The sequence below is a fragment of the Epinephelus moara genome, chromosome 18 (genome assembly GCF_006386435.1).
Source record: "Epinephelus moara isolate mb chromosome 18, YSFRI_EMoa_1.0, whole genome shotgun sequence".
NCBI lineage: Eukaryota > Metazoa > Chordata > Actinopteri > Perciformes > Serranidae > Epinephelus > Epinephelus moara.
The window spans coordinates 26,602,822-26,627,651 of NC_065523.1; the positions used below are offsets into that span (position 1 = coordinate 26,602,822).

Here is a 24,830-nt window from a genome sequence, read left to right on the forward strand (position 1 = left end):
TCTGGCTATTTTTCCCAAGTGTTCTCTTGGATTTGGACAGATTTTTGCATGTTTAACCCTGTTTAAGCCCACTGCCTTTGGATACCTTTGTGTTTTTGGACTGATTGCAGTAAAAAGACGATGTGTTTTTGAGTCTTGCGTCTGAGTCCTGTCTTTGTTGGCTCCAGTTTAACGCGCAAATGTAACTGTTGTTTGTAGAAACATACAATACCAGCATTTTATTCTGGGGACCGGGCTGAGTGCTTTCAAAACAATTCCTGTTCCTGGCTGCTTTATCCTGTGAAGACAACATGGGCTTCATTGTTTTTGCTGTGGCTGGTTATCTATCACAAATCTCTCCAAGTTGATTTTAATATTTTACTAACATAAACTGAAATCAATGGACATGGAGGATGGGAAAAATGTTTTAATGCTCTGGAAAATAGCTTGCAGTAATGATAAATACGTGGGATATGATATGTAGTTAAAGGGCTAAAAGATGTAAAACCACTTGTGTTTTTTGTCATTTCAATCAAGATCTGAGACATTGCATCACCTGTGGCTAATCTAAGGTGTCAGGCTCAGCGTCCATGCAGGTCTCCCAGGGGTTACGTGGCATGTGGGGCATGGAGATGAGGAGCAGGGCGCCTCCGCTGAGGATAAGCAGGGTGAAGGAGGCGCAGGCGCAGGTAAAGGACCAGGAGTAGTGGTATTCAATCCAGATGGTCTCATCACTGTCGATCATGCGCCTGACAGATTGGCGCATTACCTCAACCGAAATGATGATACAGAGGCCTGCGTGCCAAAACAGAGAGAATGGGTTGCTATTAAAAGCAGATGTCATCACTGTTTAATCAAATGCTGTCACAGTTCCACATTCACACGGCAAGAGTGTCAGTTTTATTCTAACTTGGTAACAATAAATGCACTGCTAGATGAAGTTAACACCCCTCAGAGTTAATTTAACACTATTAAAATATTTTGAAATGTCACCCCAGAGCTGCATCGGCTCCATCACCACTTGCCACCTTGACAAATTGGCTTTGTCAACACTGTTTAATTAGCTGCATAAGTAATATTCATCAGGAAAAGGTGCTCGTGACGACAACTCTGACACACCTCACTTCGAGTCGAGCTGTAACACAAAGAGACAAGAGCAGCAGACAGAGCCTGATCTGTGATTCACATTATCTGCCACGTCTGACCTGCGAAGGCGAAAAACATCCCAGCAGGCCGGAGCAGGTAGTCCCGTCCCTTCCCGAAAGAGAAGATGACACAGAGGGTGCCCAGGATCATGAAGAACAGACTGAAGATAGCGATAGCAGCCGCTGAGATGTTGTACTCTGATAAAGACAGGAGACAAGAAATGAGAAACAAAGACAGTATTAGGGAACAAAGCGGGAGCGAGAAGACACAGAAAGAGGAACAGTCAGGAGGCGAGCGCGAGTGAGAGATTGAGGGAAGGGAGACGGCGGAGTGGCAGCCAGCGATTAAAAATTGAGAGAGTGGGTAGGAGCAGAAGGGGAGGTTGCAGTCTCGTTTCCATAATAATTGTTTCAATACTGCACTCAGGCGAGTTATGACACAGATAATTAGCCTTTAAATTAGCCTCACTTTAAAAACAACAGTCATTTCTCCAAAGTGGCAATAATGCCATTTGCATGACAGATAAGATGCTGCGGGCTTATAACAGGATGATTAGAACATCTCTCTCTTCCCACCCGCCTCCCCTCCCGTCTGTTTGTCAGATAAAGATAATCTAGTCTTTCCTTCTATGTAACACTCCAACTGTGACAGAAATGATCCTCGGAGCATCCTATTCTGTTTCAGCACCCCGACTGAGGAGAAACACCACGTGTAAAATAACCTTACGCTGTCGGTGTGAGGGCTGTTGGTCTGTGTTAGCGTGCATGTGTGTCATTGTCCTTTATGTGTTTCACTTGTGCATGTTGTGTTCACCCCTGGTCACTACTGCAATTTGTGTCATGTAGCATCAACAGATTTTCAGGCTTTTCTTGTATTTTCTGCTGCTACATAAAACTGTGCCTCTCTTTCGACTTTTATACATTTTCAGGGCTGCCCGCTAATAGTCAATCAAACAGTAGTCGAGTTGGCGAGATTTCATTGGTTGCTTAGTCGCAGAAAAAAAAAGTGATACTCTATTAGGAGTCAGGTTAATTTCCAGGGCTGGTACCTGCGGTTATTCCACAGGCTAGTTAATAACATGTCGGGCAGGAAATCCAAAGTGTGGGATCATTTTGAGAAGGTGAAGGACGAACCCAAGGTGATATATAAACTCATCTTCATTGGTCGACTACAAACATGACGTATCATCTGAAACATGGAAGTAGCTACATGCCCATTAGCCCACAGCGTCATTAACAGGCGGCTCGCTCAGTGTGTGACGTGCACTTGTAGATAAAATATAGGCCTATATTAATGAAGGTTCATTAGTACGGTTTTGTATTTCTCTGTAATGTAGCACAGTGTTAACAATGTTACTGATACTATTCTTTCTCACACCTTCAACTCAAACCGTTGTGTTGCCCCGCCCACAATATATAATGTAATAATTAAATTAATATCGTAAACATGCGGGCGACTAGTCGACTAATGACCCTAAATGACGACTATTGGTTGACTCGGAAAGTTCCTAGTCAAGGGCAGCTCTACATATTTTCCACTTGTTTTGCTTAATATCATGACACTTAAAGGTCCAGTGTGGAATTTGGGAGGATATGTTGGCAGAGATAGAAGATAATATAAGTATGTTTTCTTTAGAGTATAATCACCTGATAACAACAATCGTGTTTTCGTTGCATTAGAATGAACCGTTTATATCTACATAGGGAGTGGGTCCTCATTTATAGAGATCACCATGTTGCACTGCCATGTTTCTACAGTAGCCCAGAATGGACAAACCAAACACTGGCTCTAGATAGGGTCATTCATGTTTTCCATTTTTGTGTTGGCCACCATATTTAGCAGGCCATCTGCAATGAGCAGCATAGGAAAAACACTGATTTGTAATGTGACACTGCTTTATTCAGTGCTTTTACAGCTTTTAGTCACTGGGTGCACTTGTTGTGGAGAAGCGGAGACCTCTGTGGATAATTCAGCTCCCAGTGAAAACCTCCTGAACAATGAACACTGCATGAATTCTCACTGGGAGAAGTTTCAGCTGGTTGCAATCTGCCATCCTCATTTATTAGATGCCACTAAATCCCCCTGAATCTTACACACTGAACCTCTAATTTATTAGTGTTTTTATTTCATTGATTTATGTTGTTTCCTGTTTTACTGTGAAACTCACATCTCCTCTCGTGTCAGATCACTTGTGTGTTTTCCCTCCCTTCTGATGACTTCACCTGTGTCTGATTGTCTGTCCCGCCCTGATTAGCCTCACCTGTGTCTCGTTATCCTTCTCCCCACCAGAGTATTTAGAGGCCGTTTACACGTTGCCGGCTATTTTCATAAACGGACATTTCACCGTCTCCGTTTTCAAAAAGATCTTTGTTTACACTTACCCGTGTATACATACGCAAGAGCATGCCAAACCTGTAGGTGGCAGTGTAACGAGAAGCTCAAGCCTTCCATGTATCCATTGTCACCATAGCAACATAGGTCGCACTTTTGACACAGGCACAAGTTCCGGCGCATACTGTGACGTCGGCTGCCTGTAACTCCGTTTATCTCCGTTTATCTCAGTTTACATGCAAACACGCAACCGGAGTTTTCCAAAATCTCCACTCTGGCCGGAGTTTTTAGAAAGACTCGTTTTCAGAGGAGGAATCTCCGTTTGCGTGTAAACGAAGGGCACAAACGAAGGAAGATGTCTCCGTTTATCAAAATCACTGTGTACGTGTAAACGGCCTCTAAGTGTGTGTCTTGTTTTTTCTGGGTGCCAGCTCATCTTATGTTCGTGTGTCTTGTTTTTTCTGGGTGCCAGCTCATCTTATGTTCTTGTGTGTCTCCAGCCTTTTGTTTCCCAGTGTCCTTGTCTTGGCTCTTTGGAGCCTGTTGATTGATGGGCTAACAACAGGCCCCTGGGTCCAGACTATGGCTGTTCTTCCTCATTTTTGTTGTTGTTTTGCATCTCTTTGTAGTCAGCATGCATCTATGTGTGGCTGGGTGTGTCTTTGTGGTAATTTTGTGTGTCTTATTGAGGCAATTTGTACCTTTTTTGGTCCTTTTGCATCTCTTTGTGGCTGTTTTGCCCGCATTAGTGTTTTTTTGTGTCTCTTTGTAGTTCCTTTGCATTTCTTTGTGGTCATCGATTTCCTTCCTGGTTGGCACATTATAATTTAAGTAAAATTTTAAGGGCTGCAACACTGTCAATTAATCTGTTGATTATTTGTCTCGATAAATCCATATGTTGTTTGCTTTACAATATGTCAGAAAATGATGAAAAAGGTTGACCAGTGTATCCCAAAGCTCAAGATGACGTTGTCAAATATCTTGTTTGGTCCACAACCCTACTGTAAGGCCCATTCAGTAATACATCCAAGTGTATGTACAGTTACAGTGTAAAAGCTGCATCTGTTGAATTGATGTTTGTCCGTAATTCTTTGTATCCTGCACTAAAATAAATGTATGACCCTGTTAATTTTCTACCATGTATGAAACACTGTGAATTTTAAATTCTTAACGTGTCTTCACTGATTTCTCGACAGTGTACTGTACATCTACCTCAATTTATCTAATACTTTGACAATGTTGTGTAATTTCCTGCCTTCATGAGTATCTAGCTGTGTCCCACACGCTTCCCTGCGTGTTTTTCTGGATCTAATCAGAGGCTGAAAGAATCAGCTCGCCAACATGGAGCCAACAGAGGAGCGGTTTCCTGGAAATATGTTTACTTTGAAAATGGCAGAGGAGGAGAAGATTAAAATCAGAGGATGTTGGATCAGATTTCGTTCTTATCTTACATGAAGCACTGTATGCGTGTAAATGAGTTTGTGTTCAAACGTTTCCTTGGTATATTGAAAAGAAAAACCCAGGCTGCATAAGCATTTCCTACAAAGCCTTTTTGCTATTGAACATTACTTGTGTGTAGAACACCAGGTTGCAGTGTCTGTAGGGGTCTTACATGGGATAAACTACGATATCTAAGCATATATCCATGTGTTTCCCTGGTTTACTGTACACATTCTTTAACAGGCTGTTGGGTATGAAAAAAAACAGGATCTGTTGTAATATGTAGTCAAGGTGGCGGTGAGGAGGCACCCACCTTTTTGGGTCTTCACTTCAAAAACTTCAGCTTCTTCCCCCGAGGTAAAGTGTTTGAAGTAGGAGCAGTTTTTCGCTGCGGAGTAAGACAGGGAGAGAGTGAGGAGGATGAGAAAGAGGGGGCGAGAGAGAAACAAGGAGATGAAACATGAGGGGGAGAGAACAGGTGGCTCAGGTTGTATCCGTCGCCCTGTGTGTCTGCAATACCAATCAATGTAACCGGTCCCATTGACACATGCGTTAATGAGACACACAGAGATATATATAAAAAGTACAGAGTGTCTATTTGCACCCAGGTGAGAATAGTCAGCGATCCAGCTCCACAACACCTTATTATGGATCCCACGGTGTGATGTGATTGGCTAGTACACGTCATGTTGACGCGTAGAGGTCGGAAGCAGTTGGATTAGGGCAAAGAGGTCATGGTTAGGGCTCGTACTCGCCAGTCTCAGATATTTTCTGATATTAAAGTGGTACATCTGTAAGAAAAACTCGCAGAAAGTCAGGTGACGTAGTGTAAAGAGCAACATAGTCCACAGAGGGAGTAAGACATGGTGGAAGCACAGGACTTTCACACAGGAGACTGGGGGTTAAGTCCCATGTAAGTCAACACTGGTTTATTATTTTTAGACTTAGTTGACTTATTATTTTCAGTCTTTAGGATGTATAAAGCTGCTGAATGCACACTGTGTACATACACTTTAAAAGAATAACTGAATAGTGTTATCATTGTGTTATCGTCATATATTGACGTTGTTAGGACACAAAGAAAGATACACCCCATTTAATACGTATGCCATTTGATGATTTATTATATATTACTAAACAATTAATATAGTATATTAATATACTAAATCTTTTTCTGGCATACTATATTGCAGTGATACTGATAGGTGGCCCCTAAACTATATTTGAATTTACAATAAAAATTCAAGGATTCAGACTGTTTTTACTTGCACTGTCTTATACTTGTTATGCAAATAATGCACCAGAGTGCATAAAAAAGATTCAAATTAGAGTTTGTTTTAAAAAACAGTTTCAGGGGAGGACAGACAGAGGTGCAGGCTAAGCCCCGACTATCCTCAATTTCTTCAAATACCACTGTGGACACCTGACCTGTGTGGGGCTGCTGCCACTGGCCCCTGGCCTCCTTTTGTTTTGCAAAAATGGCCCCCGGGCAAAGCAAGTTTAGCATCCCTGCTACATAGTATAGTGGTATGGGTATTAGGACACACGGTCGGACAAAAGTTCAGTGTTTTTAAATCAGGCTCAGGTTAACACGTGTGATCAATCACACAGGCAAAGGTATCCGAATCAATAGGTCAAAAGGCAAAACTGCTCAAACATACACTCACAGGAAACACTAGGAAATGCTGGAACTTTCACACAAAGATTGAAACATTCTTGCAACAAAGGAGGGGAGGACAAGGACTAGACAAGGGAGACAATGAGACACAGGTGAAACACATTAGAGCGGGGCGAGCAGTCACAAAGGAGGGACGATTGACAAGTTGTGGGATCTAAATCGAGATGAGATAATGGTTACCAAAATAAAATAGGACACACAGGGATGACAGATAAACATGTACTCCAGTAGCAAGACGGGTCATGACACATGCATCTAGCAAAAAAGCATTATTACATGCCATGACTTAATTATATATTTCAGTCTGGAATTCTGGCTTTGTGTGTTGCTACTAGCCTTGTAAATAGTTGTTTTACATGTATCCAGTAAGTTACTTACTTTCAGCTGGCAAAGTTTTTTGATCATTATAGGCTAAAAGTTTTGATCTTTACAAATCTTACACGTCTAGAAACAGTATATTTTTGACCAAACTAAATTTCAAGAATTAAAAAATGGTGTTTTAAAAAAACATTTATAACCTTACAATTCAATTTCATTGGCACAGAACTACCTCAGCTTCATAAGATTTACACCACTCGTTGCAAAGGAACAACACATTCTCACTCTGATCTTGTCACATATCGGCGTTTGGTCATGGACTTTCCACGTCCACACACGACATGTTGGTTGTTGACGTTCTAGGACACCGTGTCAAGTTCTGCCTGTTACATGCATCATCTTCTTTCAAAACACACTTCCATTTTCACTGGAAATTTACTATTTACATACAGGCTCTTTAAAGATAGACGCACTACGTCAGTACAACACCGCAATTTGACGTTTTTTTCCCTTCAACAACAAACACACGTGGTTAGGTTTAGGAATAAAGAACAGGGTTTGGCTTTATAATCTTATGTGATGTGAACACCGCTCTCTCGGGTGAAAGTTGGTGTTTGTTGGACCCATCCACCACCACCTCCAGCCCGCCCCAGTCGGACTTTCGCTACCCTAACTTTCATCCATGTCCTGCCGTGTTTCCCCCTGACGCAGCCAGGCACCATTTAACAAAAACGGCAACCAGCCGCGTATCATGCTGACTTGAAGGACACCTTTTTCCTTGGTTTCTGATGCTGCAAGTCACTGCCCAAGCGCTGGATTTCGAAGACTTCAGAGTGAGACTGGGCTCAAAGGACAGCCCAAAACATCCTTAAGCATACCTGACATTCCGCTCATGCTCTATTCTCAGTCCGACCATGAAAAAAAAACACACTATCATAGCATCAAATCCCACACCAACTATCTCAGCAACAGCTTCATTCCTCGGGCTGTCAGGTCGCTTAGCAGTTGACGCATTCGTACACAATGCACATTGTTGCACTTTGTTGCTTGTAGACTTTTTGTGCTGTATATTGTAGGTATTGTTATTTATTTGTTGTTGTCCGGAAAGTGCCACTGAGCACAAGCATTTAAGTATAACTTGTTTACACAGTAAACTTGAACTTAAACAACTGTGAGACAAGCCGAGTGACTAGAAACTGTGCCTCTTTGTTTGAATAACATTCTTTGGTACTTATTGTGCCAGAAAACAAAGTATAGACTGTGTGCTATGTGTTATCTGAGCATGAAATAGCATATCTGTGTCATTTCTAAATGGGCAGATAATCAGCTGTAGCAGTTCCTCTCTGGCTGTTTGATCCGATGCACATTGAACACCACCCCCAAATCACAGCAGTGTTGTGTGACTCGCTGTCTTCCTAAAATAAAAAGTCTTCAACTCAGATCCTTCACTCTCCTTCATGTTGGCTGAGTTAACGTCTAAGAAATCAGCATTTCTACACAGAAATGATACATTTCTGCACTTCGCTCACACAAACTCTGGTCCTTTGACCTCCATCTGCAATATAGCCTCATATAGAAAAAAAAGATGTCTGAGTGCAGTCATTGCACAAACACACATCCATCTATCTGTTTGCAGTCTCTAAGGACAGCTGGGCTGAGAGGGAGCGGCAGGGAGGACGTAAAGGCCAAGTGAGTGTCCCCTTTTTCCTCCACTCGCCGTCTTCTCTTGCTGAAATTAAACCCATAAAGCAGACAGGTGCTCTCTCGGTCCACACAGAGATGGACAATGTTTGTGTGTGCACATGCTGTGTGTGTGTGTGTGTGTGTGTGTGTGCACCAGGCAACAGAGGAGCTGTTTGTTACCCAGGATGAGAAGGAATCACTAAAGAGGTAACCTAGCAACAGGCTGCTGCAGGTCTTGGCTAGTCCTGTCTATTTACCCATGTAAAGGCATATCAAGAGGAGTGTGTGCATGCATATGGCTGCATGTGTGTGATTAAGGGGATGGACAGGCTGGCGGCGAGGGGAATCGGAGGCGGGGTCGACACAGAGCAGCCTGGATCTGCAAATATATTATTTTCATTAGTCGTCTGTCATTAGCTGTATTTACCTCTGGGGCTAAGCTAGTCTAAGCTAATATGTGTTTGGGTGTAGCTGTAAGATTTACTCTAGTTTCTATTAGGACTATTATCTGCCCGCCACATAAAGACAAGATAGAAAAGACCTTTGGTTTATACAAAAGAGGCTTCAAAAGCCTGAGCCTCTAGTTATCTGCTGATCCTGATGAATTAAAAAGGATGATGTAGAGAGCTGAGAGAGAAAATGAGAGCAAGAGAGTGTCAGATTTTCTTAAGTTGAGTAAGTGACCCTTTGCTTAGCCCCACCCTCCCCTTAGTTACTATTGTTAAAGCTCTCAAGTTTCAGCCCAGTTGCCAGAATAAAATGTACATTTCTGCAAACCACAGATCCGTAACATTTATATATTTCATACATATCATATCAATGTTTCTAAAGTGGCGTGGTTAAGATTACAGATATATGAGCTGATATTCTAATCCACATGGTGCAATGCGTTAGTCCTCGGCGAGACTGCTGGCAAGCAGCGGACAACTGTTCAAGACCCACATTGATATTATAGTGAAAAAAGCAGGCATGTTTGTAACGACCAAATCAGGTATTTTCAGCCAGGTATTTTCTTATGTGCTTGGATGTTGCCTGGGGGGCCCACAGGTCCGGGGACTGATGCAGCCGGGACCGGGACTTGAACCCCAATCTCCCATGGCGAAGCCTCTCATTTTGAATGCTCTGTTTGAGTGCTCACCACAGCTCTACCATAACAAAACATCACCATCTAATATTACCCCCACCGTAACCACAGATTCGACCTGGACCCCGCCCCCTCAGTCACCCCATCAAACAGCCACCACCCACTCAGAAATAAAACTGGGCATGCCGCTTCTTCTGTCCTTAGGTTCTGTGGTCTACCGTTTGCTTGGGAATCAAACCCTGGTCCTCCAAGCAGAGGAGCAAAACTATTCCACATCACCATTTCTCTCCTTCCATATCACACACACCAAATCAGCAGCCCGGTGCAGCCTTATTAAAACCCAAACCCAACCATAACCCTTTCCTAACCCTAACCAGGTGGTCTTCATGCCTAAACCTAACCACATGCTAACCACAGTGTAATCACACCAAAAAAAATCAGCATTGAAATGTAAAGAAATGTCAACTTCCAACATATTAGCTACATATTAAATGTACAAATGTAGCATGGTTTGCTGAAATGTACAGTGCCAATGCCAGTGGCATTTATTGAACAACTTTTCCATTCTAGCATGGCAGGTATGCACTTTGTAATAATAACGGTGGTCCAATTTACCCTAAAAATCTTTTTTTGAGAAATCCACAGCTTGATGGGGCTGTCATTTCTGGCTATGGTTGCTCAGGCACAATTAGACCACCACTCATCAGGCGTGTCATTTAGCAATTAGGCTCATTTTATTGTGATGGGTATGATTTGTGTTCAACATTTTGATTCATTCCAAACTGGCAAATAGTGCACACAACAAATACAGGTGCAAATTCATAACCTAAATCAAGCCAAATGACAGGAATAGCTTCTTCCAAATGGGCAGTCAGGAGAAGTTTTTCAGTACTTTACTTTGGCTTAAACAGACAGAAGGCTGGAAGAGTGATCGCACAGATGTGATTCATCCCAATCATTTAATCGCTTTGCTTCTTCTTTGTGCCTGACTCATTATGCTGAGCCAAAAATTTAGAAAACTTCAACTTTTTTTTGCCAAGTTTTGTGTTTATGACACATTATACTGGCTTTACTGGTAGTGTTTGCTAAGATACATCAAGTGTACCTACATTCAGATTTTGTTAAAGTAAAACACTCTGCCCACAAAAAGTTGGAAACAGACAACTTTTCAACTTCCAAGAGGTATCATTGTTGGCACAGCTGTCACAGTGACAACCAGATCATTTTCCATTTTCCTCAGAGGTTTACAAGTACCAGCAATACAGGATACACTGCATTTCTTTTCCACAGTTACGTCAGTTGTTCCACTGTCCACCATTTCTGCTACTGGGGATAGTAACTGCAAATAACTTACACTGATACTCTTTGGCAACTGGGGATAGCTACTGATAGCTACCAGGGAAACATAAGGGCTGTCTTCTTGCTGGTTTGGTTGTGCAATAGCTGACACACTTTCTTTGTGCTCTAAATATCGAGCTTTCATTTTCCTTTGGAGATCACACCTGCTGGTAGACAGAGTTGCATGGTGAAAGTTAGCCTCATAGAGAGCCAGGTGAAACAACAATGATGACATCATTCTATAGCCATTACACTGTGAGATGAACATTTATTCAATAATGTTAAGATAAAGAAAAAAACTCATCTACTTCCACTTTAAAAACAAATCTGCCTTGTAACTTTAGATGGTGAACATCCAGTGAGGAGGAGAACATCTGGGTCCGTGTCATTGACCTTGCAGCCAGGCTAATGGGGAGATTTAGTTCCAGTGGGAGAGTGATTAAAACGAAGCATCGCTTGTCATTTTGGTTTTGCATCTTTCCATTAAACTTTGCTACCACCTTAATCTCTGGGATGTGCGGCTTCTCCTGCACCCGTACTTTCTTCTCCGTCCTCCCACCACTCATTAAACCTGTCTTTGTCTTCCACCTCAGCTTTGTCTTCCATTCTTCTCTCAGTTTAGTATTTTTGTGGATTTTTTTGACAGCTTTCTATAGGTTTTTACCTATAATCACAATTTGTATTTGGTCTCGAAAATAGCTTCTGTATCTTTTGCAGGACTCTTAAAGAAGATGAGTTTATCAGGCGATGGGGGAGGGGGGGGCTGTTCTTTTTCTAGCCACCCAGAATGACCGACTAATTCTGGGTCAATGTGAATAGGATGGGTGGTGGTGGTAGTGATGGTATTTGAATGGCTATTCCACTAGGAGGTCTGATAACTGGGACGCAGCAGCACAGGAGAGTCCTCACGGCCCTTGTGAGTACGTGCATGTGCGTATGTGTGTGTCCTTTATTATGAAATTCAAAACATTAAAGTTTGTCATCACCATAGTCCCTACAAACTACATCCGAGCATCTCACTCTGTAACTAATGTAATCTCTGAATGTGTAATTCCTTTTATATTTCTCAAATTTACATAATGGGGAGTGACTCATTCAAATTCTGAACCTTGCACCTGTTTTTCTGAATGCCAAATCAGCGCCACACCTCCACAGTTTTGGCTCTGCACCCGGAGCTAGAAAGGAAAATGACTGGGTGCCTAGAAAGTGAAAATGGTGGCTCAAGGTGACACCGGTGTTTTCGAGGGTATGAATTGGGGGCGCCAGACAGGCATTGTGTCACTGAAAGAAGCAGAGGAGGAGGACGTTTTATTTCAAAGTAAAAGTGCTAATTTCTTTCCGCTGTTGGAAATATTACCAAAGTTGACCACTCAGAAGCTCTAAAAACATCTCTGATATTAAACTCCTCTCCTTGTTCTTCGCACACTTATGTGTAGGAACACACACATACACACAAAAGCACCATTTACGCTTTTTATTTCCCATCCGAGCAGCGCGATGTGATCCATAAAGGGTTCGTTTGATTTTTACAGCACTCAAGCTGTCATGCGTCATTTGTGGGAAGCTAATTTCAAAAGTCATTTGGGTTCACCGCTTTGCTGCCGTTGTTATGCAAGCCCTTCAGCAAAAGCAGTGTAATTGTGCCTATATGAAAAAAGTGTTTGTGTACACGCCTCTTGACGACTAACTCCCCCTCTGTTTGGGAAAATGCAAATGCATGTTATTAAGTCCAATCACCGCTGCTTGGGTATATTGTTCATCAAGGATGTAATCTGTTATGGTGCACTCTCGATCAACTCGGGCTTTTTTTTTTTTTTTTTTTTACACAACCGTGCTTTGCTTATGTGCTAAACACTCGACCGACGACGCACACTAAATGGAGAAGCAGATAAAGTAATGCTGGTGTGTTGTTGTTAGTCAGCCACTCCATTAGGCTCTGAACTCAGTGGCTAGTTATGCAGACCCATCAAAAACAGTATGAGAGATCTCTTTGACCTCTGAACCTGCAGCAGTAAGAGTAAATGCTGAGTGTATTTTTGCACCACTGACTTGTTGCTAATTGTGCCAGAACGATCTAAATATTTGTTCAGAACTATTCACTGCTATTGTACGTCAAATACTGGGATATAAAATCTATCACTCCATCATCATGAGGTGTTAAAGGCATACTTCACTCACAAAATGACCATTAATATACAAGTTACTAACCCCGTTCATTCATTAATTCATTCATTTCCCGTAAGCGCTTATCCTATTAGGGGTCGTGGAGAGGCTGGAGCCTATCCCAGCTGACACTGGGCGAGAGGCAGGGTACACCCTGGACAGGTCACCAGACTATCACAGGGCTGACACATAAAAACAGACAACCATTCACACTCACATTCACACCTACGGACAATTTAGAGTCACAAATTAACCTGCATGTCTTTGGACTGTGGGAGGAAGCTGGAGAACATGCAAACTCGGCACAGAAGGGCTCCCCCACCCTGGGTTCAAACCAAGCATGCCTCCAAGGTGAAGGTAGAACCCAAAAACTGAGACAATTCTTGATGAATTGGAGTAATAGGAGGCCATCTTTAACAACAGCAAAACACATTCAGTGTAATCTAACGCTGTGTCTCAAATCATATACTTCTGTTAGTACATTTCTATGTAGTATACTATGTGCACTATGTACTCATTGGTGTAGTGCGCAAATTTCGATAAGGTAGTGTTGTCTCAAACCAAACACTGCTGTTGTGCACTCACTGGAAATGACGACTGCAAATTAGCTAGTTAGCAAACTAGCATTAGCATAGCTGCTAAACTAACCCAGTGAACATACTGCTGGCTTATACCCAACAAGCATAAGCTCTTCTATCCAGTCGTATGCTCAGCACTTCCCAAACACATGCATTTTGCTATAACCTTACCCACACTTACGATCAGCAGGCCTGGCAACATATCCTCATACAATGGTTCGTAGGATAGCTGACAAATTAGCACCCTACAAATGATGTTATGTACTGTAATGTGAAGTTATGTGGCTGAGGTTTAGGCAAGTAAAGTAACATGGGTTAGGTTTAGGAAAAGAAACACCATGACAGCATACCTTCAGATAACTCAAAGCTTCTACAGTTTTGGACTGAAGAAGCCTCTTGGATGAGAGGCGAAACGTCTTCAAGAAACTCAAGCAAGTCCAGTTGCCTAAGATATAGCTATAGCACTTGTGATTACCATGACCTGGATGACTGAGAATCTGCAACGACACACCTCCTCTCATTTCAGATCACTTCACATCCTGCCCCTGTGTGTTTTCCCTCCCTTTTGATGACTTCACCTGTGTCTGATTGTCTGCCCCGCCCTGATTAGCCTCACCTGTGTCTCGTTATCCTTCCCCTCACCACAGTGTTTAATGTGTCTTGTTTTCTCTTGGTGCCAGATCACCTTTTTTTTTTATCCAGCCTGTTGATTGACTCTGCCTCTGCCTCATCCCTATTGGATTTGTTTGCCTCCACTAGTCCTTCTGTGTACTGAACCTACCTGTTGATCAGTAAAGACTGTTATTTCACCCAAGTTGTCTCCAGAGTTGTGCATTTGAGTCCACTCTCACCTGGGTCAGCAGTGGTTACATCGCTTTTATATTATTTCCTTCCTTACTCCCGTTAGTGCGAGTGGTCACATGATTGCAGCCTTCCAGGTTATGTGGGTTATATACATGCAGTACTTTTTAGGGGTATACAGCCTGCGCCTGGGCAAGCACATGCATTTTAACTCTGCTCACACACTTTCCTAGGCACTCTACTTGTACTTAGGGTTTTAGCTAAAATGCATGTGATTGGGAAGCACTGAGCACACAACCACATAAATGAGACTTGGATTATACTGCACAAGGTGTGTGCGAGTTTGTAAACAGATGACCCCTTATACTTCAATTCATCAAGAATTTTCTTCATATTGGATTCTTTGTTAACCGTGCAAACCGTGCAGCATTAAATGTAACACCAAGGTGAGTAATTGATATCCAAATGATCATTTTGCAGGTGAAGTATTCCTTTAATGTTGCCGCCTGAGGCTGGCTTGCTTAAGTGCAAAAAGTATCTTGCAAAAACACACACACACACACACACACACACGCGCGCGCTTGTGAATTTATCACATCTGAAACGCTATCATACATGTGAAATTACACTCCAAATGTGCAATCCAGCCAAGCCCTCAGTACTCAGCCGTGTTGCCAGAGCTGATAGCACTCTATCAAGGAGAGAGCTGCAGAGCGGCTGAAGCCAGAGAGTGGCTCTTTTTCTCTGTGGTCCTTTCTGCTGTCAAACTACATCAGCCAGATTGAGCAACTGGGTGCCAGTAGAGAAAGCACCTGTTGAGACGAAAACTGTACGCTTTTTCTTGGCCGCTGAAGGAGGACAATCAGGCTCGCCTGGTGAGGACAGTCACTGAAACTCAGCTGGAAATTGGTCAATCAGCATCTCTCCTAGGGCTGTGACTAATGGTTGTTTTCATTGTTGATTAATCTGCTGATTATTTTGTCGATTAAATGATTCATTGTTTGGTTTATAAAATGTTAGAAAATGGTGAAAAATGTTAATCAGTGTTTCCCAAAGGTCCAAGATGACATCCTCAAATGTCTCGTTCTGTCCACAACCCAAAGATATTCAGTTTTACGGAGTAAAGAAACAAGAAAAAAGTCACATTTAAGAAGCTGGATTCAGAGAATTTAAACATTTTTCTTAAGAAATCACTAATAAATTCATGATCAAAGTAGGTGGTGATTAATTCAATCATTGAAAACTACTCGATAATCGTTGCAGCTCTAATCTCACCCAATGTCATCTTGACATTATGCATAAAGACAGCACAGAGGACTAGTGACACACCACCACACTTATGGATCCATTTCCTGATGGCACCCGGGCCACAAATGGGGACAGATGGGCTTGTATAACTAAAACCCTTGTGTCTGGCGTGGGAGCAAATGGCAGAGCCACACAGCTTCGTGCCAAATCCCCAGACCTCTTTCAGGTAATATGAGAGAATGAGTCATTTTCCTTCATAAGCCAGGTTTAGACACACCACTGTTGGGAGAATGTAATCAAGAGGGCCTCTGTTAGAACAGCTGATATTTCTTGGGGCACACAGGTGGCAGCAGACTGAGGACTGAACTTTACTGCTGGAAGCACGACAGGTGAGCCGCCGACAAGTTCAGTCTGTCTTCGCTCTCCTTGTCATTCCCATCGGTTCCAGATCGTGTCGAGTATTGCAGTGGCGGTTTGGATTCGACGCCGATATTCTGACACTGTTTCACTGCTGCTGTCAGGTTGAGGAGGTTAGAACTCAATTGTTCGTCTTATTTGAGTTGCGAGTCTGTCAGCTACACAGGAGACTTGTCCATGTGGGAAAATAATCTCCAACTACTGTTTTTAACAGATAGGAATCTCATCATCATTTTACACCAAGAAGGTGCTCTGGAGGCCCTTGATGTGTTACATTTGGATGACAGGCAGCTGTCACATCTCTTTCTCTGCCAGCTTCACCTCCCCTCACTGAAAGCCCCCCTCCTTCTGTGGATACTATAAAAGCACTCCTCCTTTCCCGGTCAACAGAGGCATGCCCGCCCTCTATCCACCCACTCAGACTTCAGTTTTCTCCCCCCCGATCTCCTTCATCCGTCCCGAGTCTCCCAGGTGTACTCTAACTCATGAGCTCGAGCGGGAAGCCACACTTCATTAAGGCCTGTACTGATCCTGAGGTGCTAGAGCCAGAGGCGAAGTCAATGAGAGAGTCGGAGTGAAATCTCTCTGTTAGGCTGCGAGGCACAAGCGCACACAGCCAGAGGCCAGAGAGACAGTGTTTATCCCAGGGCTGGCTCTGTTCACACCGGGCTTGTAATTAAAGCTACAAGGCTATTTCAGAGACACAGACATTTGAATACGACACAGAATGTTTTTGATTGTTTTTGAGGCATCACTTACTGCATTGCAATGTTATGCAAGGAAGGGAAACAACTTCCAAAGTGGACTTGTTTGAAGATCACCTTTTCACTTTCTGACACAGATTCTGCACCAAGCAGCCTCTCCACCTTTTTACTGTTTCTTTTTGTTATAGTTTGTAATTAAGTGACAGTTTTACTACAAATTACTACATTTAAAGACATGATATGTAACTTTTCTACATTAAAATGAATGAACTGTGTATTTAAATTATCCCAAATGTTTTCCAACTATGTCCAAACCCAGAAAAATCTGCAATTTTGACAGTCTGTGTCATTTGGCACCTATCAGTGCGGTCATACGCCCTCTGCACATGCGTCAGGGTTGTGGTTGTCTGCCAGAAGCTGTCATAAATGGACTTTGGTCTGTAGATCTTGTTCATTTTTAACTATGTACTTAACTGGATGAATGATTTTCATCCAGTTATCAGGCATCTAAATCTGAAGTTATCAGAGAAACGAGCCGAGCAAAGGTTAGCGGCAACTCGGCTCCAGCCCCTGCTACGCCAAACAGTGTCAGAGAAACACTGATTTTTAACGTGAAACTGCTTTTTTCAGTGTTTTACCAGTTTAAATCACTGGGTCCGTTTGTTTTGGAGAGGAGGAAAACTCTGACGATAATTCGGCTCCCGCTAAAAACCTCCTGAATGTCTGAATCTTAAGTTACCAGAGTAAAAAGGTGAGCACACATTAGCAGGTGCTGCGCTAACGGCCTGTCTCCAACATGCAAAACAATGTCAGAGAATTTGAAACATGAAAAGGCTCTATTTAGTCTTTTTACTGTTTTAAATAATCTGGTCCGTTTGTTTTGAAGAGGAAGAGACTTCTGTGGATAATTCAGCTCCTGGAAAAAACATCCTGAACATCTGGATTTTAAGTTATCAGAGAAAAAAGGTGAGCACACATTAGCAGATGCTAGGCTAGCAGCCCCTCTCCGACGAGCCAAACAGCGTCAGTGTCGGCGTAAAACTGCTTTATTGAGTGTTTTTACTGCTTTTAATCACGAGGTCTGTTTGTTTATGAAAAGGAGGAGACCTTTGTGGATAATTCGGTTTCTGGTCAAAACCTCCTGAACATTAAAGACTGAAGGAAACCTTGCTTGGACAACCTGACTGCAATGACGGCTGTGACACTGTGACACTGTGAGGCAGACTGAATAAGAGATGTAGAAGTCGGAGAATATGCTGACAAATTATCTTACACTTCCTGTGAGGTAAAATAAACTTCATTTCTCATCCTCCATCGGGAGTCCATCAGCTCAGACAGAGCAGATTTGTGTTTTTGTCATGTTAACTGTGAACTACAGTGGCGATGCTCTTCCATTACGCACTTGACTTCAGCTGCTCGACTGTGCTTAATTGGCAGTCTGTTCAGAGGCTTCCTTTGTGGAAGATAATGATGGTTTCAGTGAGAAGCTGGCCATAGAGCTGTTACACATTCAGTCCAAAGATGTGTGTGTGTGTGTGTCCGTGTACACACACATATATACACGTGCCAACATATGTGTGTGAGAGGACTGAGAGAAGAGGGGAAGGGGCAGGCACACAGATGGAGGCAAAGAGGGTGGAAGACAAGGCCGACTAATATTGACTCTCTTTTCCTTCTTTACTTTCACCAAGATTGTCCTTAAAATGCCTCCAAGATGATGTCCGCAGATTTATGGAAATATTAGATGCTGTATGCTTCGCCTGTTTCTGGATATATACATAGATTACTGAAAATTGTGAAGGGATGAAACCCACACACATCAAAGTTCAGGCTACATTCTCACTGTGATAAAAAGGGAGTATATGAAAGCCAGCAGACAGAGCGCCATTAGGTTGTTAAATCCATTTCTTTCTGTTGCTTTTGTCTGCTTTGACCTGCATGTTTACACAGATACATAAGCAGAGCTGCAGTATAAATATTTCTTCACAGGTTCTCATCCACTTTCCAACAACAGTTTTTTTTCTGTCTCTGTATTTCTAAATCTGGCAAAAGAAAAACTCCTCACTATGCTCCTCTTGACTATGTATCCAGGATTATTTCAAGCCAGGAGAGCTGTCAATCAGCAACCACACAACACAGACTGAAGTCATAATATTTTAAAATATTTCTCACCTTGACATGAGCCTTTACACTAAGTACGGCAACACAAAAATCATCAAACAGCAGGTTTTCATTTGCCAACAGTTAGAACAAAAGGCTGCATACCTCCAGGTAAGCTGATGGGGCCACAGCCTTTGCCCTGAGGGTCCTCCTCCACGATGAAGATGGTCTTCTTGCAGAGCCTCCAGAGGCCAAAGTGGGCCGCCTCGCACGTAGCGTTGAGCTTCTCCACCCGGGGGCTGAGCACGGCCCAGTGGTCAGTCACCACTGCCGCCAGCATCGCCGACATGCCCACCACAATCACCACGGACGTGATCTTGACCTTGGTGGCCTGCTCCTCAAACATGCTGCTGCTCGACGTGTGTGCAAAGTTCTGGACGTGTGTGCGTGCGCGTGCCTGTGTTTGCACGTGTGTTGGTGCGTGTGACACGAGTAAGTGAAATGCTGGTGTGTGCAGATGGAGTGCGTGTGATCGTAAAGACTGCGTAAGAGAGTCGAGGTTGCCTTGTTTGTCTTCAGATCCTTGACGTCGGATGTTGACTCCAGAGGTTCCCCGGTCTTGTCTACAGCTTCACTACACTTCTGGTGTCCTCTCGTCTCTCCTGCTCTCCTGTCCACAGCTCTTTCTTTCTCTTTCTCTGCCTTGTGCCTGGTGGTTGGTAAAAAGGGGCCAGATAACAGTGCCCTAGTTTCTACCTCTCTCCTCGCTTCCTCTCCCTCCCAAGTTGCCTTTGGTGAGCTGAGGCCATTCAGCTACGAGACGAAGATCAAATGAGGAGTGCTTACACCTATTACACCCATTAATGGACCATTTTGATGTCGACAAAAGTCGGGTCAAGATCAGTGAGGTCAAGATCACCTTCATTTGGAGTTTAGACTCAGTGTATTGATTGTGAGCGTTCTGGTCATGCGCTTTTAGCTACAACATAGAATGAAAACTTCTGAAAGTTTTAACAGTGCTATTCAAAATGTAATTGCCATGCCAAATACTAATGTTATAAGTCAGCCCAGTCTCCAGAATAAAATGCTGCCATGGTATGTTTCTGCAAACTATGAATATGATACATTTGTACATTTCATACCTATGAAGTAGTTTTGAGATATTCAGCTGTATTTGTAGTGACAAAAGTGGGTATTTTTTAACAATAAGTCGGGACATTTCTAGCCTTGTTTTTAGTGACAAAAGCAGGTATTTTGTCACAAGAGGTCAGGACATTTCCAGCTGTTTTTGTAGCTTTGAACGCAGGTATTTTGGGACATTTACAGTTGTGTTTGTGCGACAAAAGTGGATATTTTGTGATGACAGTTTGGGATATTTCCAGCTGTGTTTGTAGTAACAAAAGCGATTGAAGTTTGGGGCATTTACACATATTTACACATTTTGGAGCTTCAAAGGCAGGTATTTGAACAAGAATTCGGGACATTTCTAGCCTTGTTTTTAGTGACAAATGCAGGTATTTTGTAACAAAAGTGTGGGGCATTTCTAGTTGCGTTTGTAGAGACAAAAATGGTAATTTTTTTAACTAAAATTTGGGGCATTTCTAGCAGTTTTTGCAGCGATAAAGGCGGGTATTTTATCTAACAAGAGTTTGGGACATTTCCAGCTGTTTTTTTAGTGACAGATGTGGTTGTTTTCATGAGCGCTGACATTTCTAGATGTGTTTGTAACAAATAAAGCAATTATTTTTCAACGTAACTTTGGGACAATTCCAGTCATGTTTGTAACAACAAAAGCAGGTATTTTGTAACGAGAGTTTGGGACATTTCCAGCTGTTTTTGTAGTGACAGATTTGGTTGTTTTCATGAGCGCTGACATTTCTAGATGTGTTTGTAACAAATAAAACAATTATTTTTCAATGTAACTTTGGGGCATTTCCAGCTGTTTTTGTAGCAACAAAAGCAGGTATTTTGTAACGAGGGGTCCGGACATTTCCAGCTATGTTTGTAGTGACAAATGCAGGTGTTTTGTAACAAGATTTAGAACATTTCCAAGTATGTTTGAGCAACAAAAGTCAGTATTTTGTTTGTTTGTTTGAAACATTTCCAGTCACGTTTGTAGCGACAAAAGCAGGTATTTTTTAACAAGAGGTTGGGACATTTTCGGTCCTCTTTGTAGCAACAAAAGCGGTTGTTTTTTAACGGAAGTTTGGGGCATTTCAAGCAGGTTTTTTTTGTTTTTGATTTTTTTATCAACAAAGGCGATTATTTTTCAAGAGTTTGGAACATTTCCAGTCATGTTTGTAGCGGCAAAAGCGGGTATTTTGTAACGAGAGGTCAGGACATTTCCAGCTGTGTTTGTAGTGACAAATGCATGTATTTTGTAACAAGAGTTCAGAACATTTCCAGCTGTTTAAGTAAATACAAAGGCGGGTATTTTTATGAGATTTTTGGACATTTCTAGCTGTGTTCATGCAACAAAAGGTTGGGGCATTTTCAGCTAGTTTGTAGCAACCAAACTGGGGATTTTAAGCCAAAACATTATGTTTCCCTCTTGCTCACCAGGTGGTTTTTGTGCCTAATCCTAACCACGTGTAAATAACAGCATTGTCACAATATAAAATTGAAAATTGAAAATTGAAATGTAGTTTTAACATGTCAGCTACATATGAAATGTACAAATGTAACATATTTGTGGTTTGAGGAAACATACAAAGCCAACATTAATTCTGGGGATTGGATTGTTTTCAGTTTATCATTTATCTAAAAAATTCTCCGTCTTTCGTATTCTTATTCAGTCTGATCTGTTTCCAGCTCAGTTGTCTCAGGCGCTGTGTGCCAGGGGACTCCTGGGGGGGAGATTTCCTTTATTAGTTGTCGTCTGAATGAGCTGATCTACTTACTCAGCCAATCAGCGGTTCAGACTTGAGACAAGGGTCCCACCTGATGTCGGCAGCTGATCCAGATTCAGAAAGATAGAAAAAGGGCTTTGGCAGAGGAGCTCTAAAATTTGACATGCAGTTCATAAAGTTAAAATATTCTTGGCAGCACAGTAGAGAGAGCTCTGAATTTTTAGAGCTTGTCTTGTTGTTATTTAATGAGTTTGCCTCCTGAATATTAACTTGCATTTGGAGCAAGCAAAAAATCCTACAAGTGGTTGTGTCTGTGTGCTGTTACTGTATGCTTTTTATTATATGTTTGACGATACACTGAGATAATAATCAGATTTGGCACACAAATGCTTTCGCTGGCTTTACTAAAAAACAACAAAAAAACAACAACAGGTTGGGGATGGAAAACTACATCAAAATCCTGATACATCTCAGAGGCACAATCAACCTTTTCCCTATGAAATACTTGAGTAAATGGGCATGCTTTTTATAAACCACTGTGCCCCACTTTAGACAGGACTCTGGCCCATTTTCATTACAACGCACATACAGCTCTGGGCTTTTAACACATTAAACGGCAAGACGTTTGAGGTGAGAGGTAGAGGGAGAGTCTTTCAAGAGAGAATGAAAAATATAATACTGAAACTTGTTTGTGTGAAAGTATAAAACTGAGGCAGAGAGAGTCTGGATTGTTTGTACATTGTGTTCGCCAATTACACAAAATATGGGTTCATATCTGTGTGTGTAAAAAAGAGAGTTGCACAGAAACACCACAGTGTCCGATGTCTCATACATTTTATAAAATGATTGTGATGTGAGAGAGCCAAAGTGCTTTCTGTAAACACCATCAGTAGCTAACTGAACCAAGAAATTGATCATCAAAGAAACCCCACAGTGGGGGCTGAGAGGAGATGAGAGACAGTTGTGTTCATTATCACGTTCCACCTGGATGCATTTGCAGCAAAACTGCCTTTTTTCCCCAGAGGAGGAGTCTGTGAGAGCGACCGCTTGTCTCTAAGTGTGTAATAATAGTGTCTTTTGGCGCAGCCCCGTCTTTCCGGGTGACCCTCTGACCTGCTTCATTTGCTCACCATCCCCTGGTGACTGCCAAGAGACCGAAGCACCTCACAGCTGCAGAGTCTCCAGGCAACAGCCAGCAGCGTGGACGGCTGTGGTGACACGTCATCGACGGTACAAGCGTCTCACACTGGAGGGATCACCTCGTGTCAACCGAGGAGGGATGACAAACACTGAAAACAGATGACAGCATCTGGCACGAAGCTCTGACAGCATTACCAGGAATATCAGCGGCAAGCTCCCAGTACCGGAACTGTTAGAGCAAGGACAGAAACATACAAAATCACTTCTGCTGAAATCAGGATTGACACATCTAAACTCAGCAGTGATTAACTTCAATTACAGCTGCCAGCGTCCCTGTCAGAATTTTTATTCCAGGATGAAAAACAACCTTAACTGGTGGCTAATTTTACTCATAACAGAATAGATTGCGCAGCCTTCAGAGGGACCCGACTGTATTCATTTGCTAATGACAGGCAACATTACTCAAGCTAAATTAGATTACCCATGCCCCAAGGCCATTCCTATGAGGGTCATGTTAATAATCCTCTCTAAAACAACTGGATCAGTTACCAAACATGTTGATGCCGTCTTCGCTCATTTGACCCTCTTCTGGCAAAATCTTTGGCCATCGATCAACATGAAGCAGAGGTTAGGTGAGGCGAGACAGTGATTTGTGAGTTAATGAGCGCAGATTGAAGAAAAATGAAATTAGGTGGAAATTACAAGGGGCTAATGTAGCTGTTGTACTGCAACATCAGATATCACTATCGAGAGATAATTTCCCCAGCTAGATAAACAGCTCCCCTTTTACCTAAATGAATTCTCACCAGCATAATTAGGCGTATCAGCCAGGGTAATGTCGTTTTTATTTTTTCATATCAGGCACACCATGTCTCTCTGTAGTGGTACTTGAAATGGAGAGTGCTCTGTATCTAGGTATATGATACAGTGCGCGTGTTGCAATATACTGTAGGTGATAGGTGATGTTCTGCTGCAGATGGCAAATAAAGGGCCCTTTGAAAAGCCATTGCTGCATTAGGAAGACATTTTCATTCTGCCTTGAGAAGTAGAAACACTGGACCTGGTAAAAAGGATTTAACCTCAGCTGAATAGCCTTATTCCTCTACCTGCTGTTTTCTCTTTACTTCAGTAGAGAAAAGAAAAGTTCATTCTGCTCACTGATTGAATCAGCTGGAAACTGCTGAGATTTTTTTTTTAAAAATGGCTTCATTTTGGTCAGGTGGCACCTCTCTGAGCGACACTGACAGCTTTTAACATTTTGATCTAAGAGCGCTGCCGTCAGCATGATGCCGGCTGATTTATTTCTTCACCAAACAATGTGGAGACTCTGAGGCTGAAGAGGCTCATAGCTCATTCTGAGATGACAGTGATTCAGTCTTATGCAACAGAACTGAAGAGGCATCCAGAAGGTCAGCCACAGAAATCTGAATGAAGCGCTGCAATCAAAGGTCTGCAGTGGAAATCAAGCTTCACTGAGGTGAATGCTTATGGCTGTAATATCTGGCATAAATCCTGCACATTTCCTGCACGTCTGTATCTGTATGCTGTTATACATAGCTGGAAAGTTGCTGTCTAAACACCCTGGTTTTGTCATTTCTAGAGCCATGCTAACAGCATGTCATTGTCAGTCTGTTGTTCAGTCAATCCACCATTTCCTGACTGAAATATCTAAACAACTATTGTATGGATTCAAGGAAAATTTCTACATTCATGATCCCCAGAGGATCAGTCATAATGACTTTTCCCCAACACAATCACCAGAAAAAAATGTTTGCATACATTTCTGCAAGCCATGGATATGTTAACTCGGTCTCACTCTGAGGTTGTCAAAAT

General features: G+C 42.4%; 1 protein-coding gene across 1 annotated transcript; it reads right to left on the reverse strand.

The window, feature by feature from the left end:
• Positions 1-541: 541 nt before the first annotated feature.
• cacng1b (calcium channel, voltage-dependent, gamma subunit 1b) lies at positions 542-19,414 on the reverse strand. Its single transcript, XM_050068751.1, has 4 exons — positions 19,174-19,414; positions 5,210-5,284; positions 1,185-1,322; positions 542-774 (listed from the first exon to the last, which is right to left on the reverse strand). The coding sequence occupies exons 1-4, from the start codon at positions 19,412-19,414 to the stop codon at positions 542-544; spliced, it is 687 nt and encodes a 228-aa protein (XP_049924708.1).
• Positions 19,415-24,830: the final 5,416 nt, after the last annotated feature.

Excerpts from the sequence above, each read along its gene's own strand:
- cacng1b (XM_050068751.1), bottom strand. The coding sequence starts at position 19,414 with ATGTTTGAGGAGCAGGCCACCAAGGTCAAGATCACGTCCGTGGTGATT. Across the intron at positions 5,285-19,173 it reads CCCCATCAGCTTACCTGGAG|CGAAAAACTGCTCCTACTTC; the intron begins GTATGCAGCCTT and ends CTTACTCCGCAG. Across the intron at positions 775-1,184 it reads GATGTTTTTCGCCTTCGCAG|GCCTCTGTATCATCATTTCG; the intron begins GTCAGACGTGGC and ends TTTGGCACGCAG.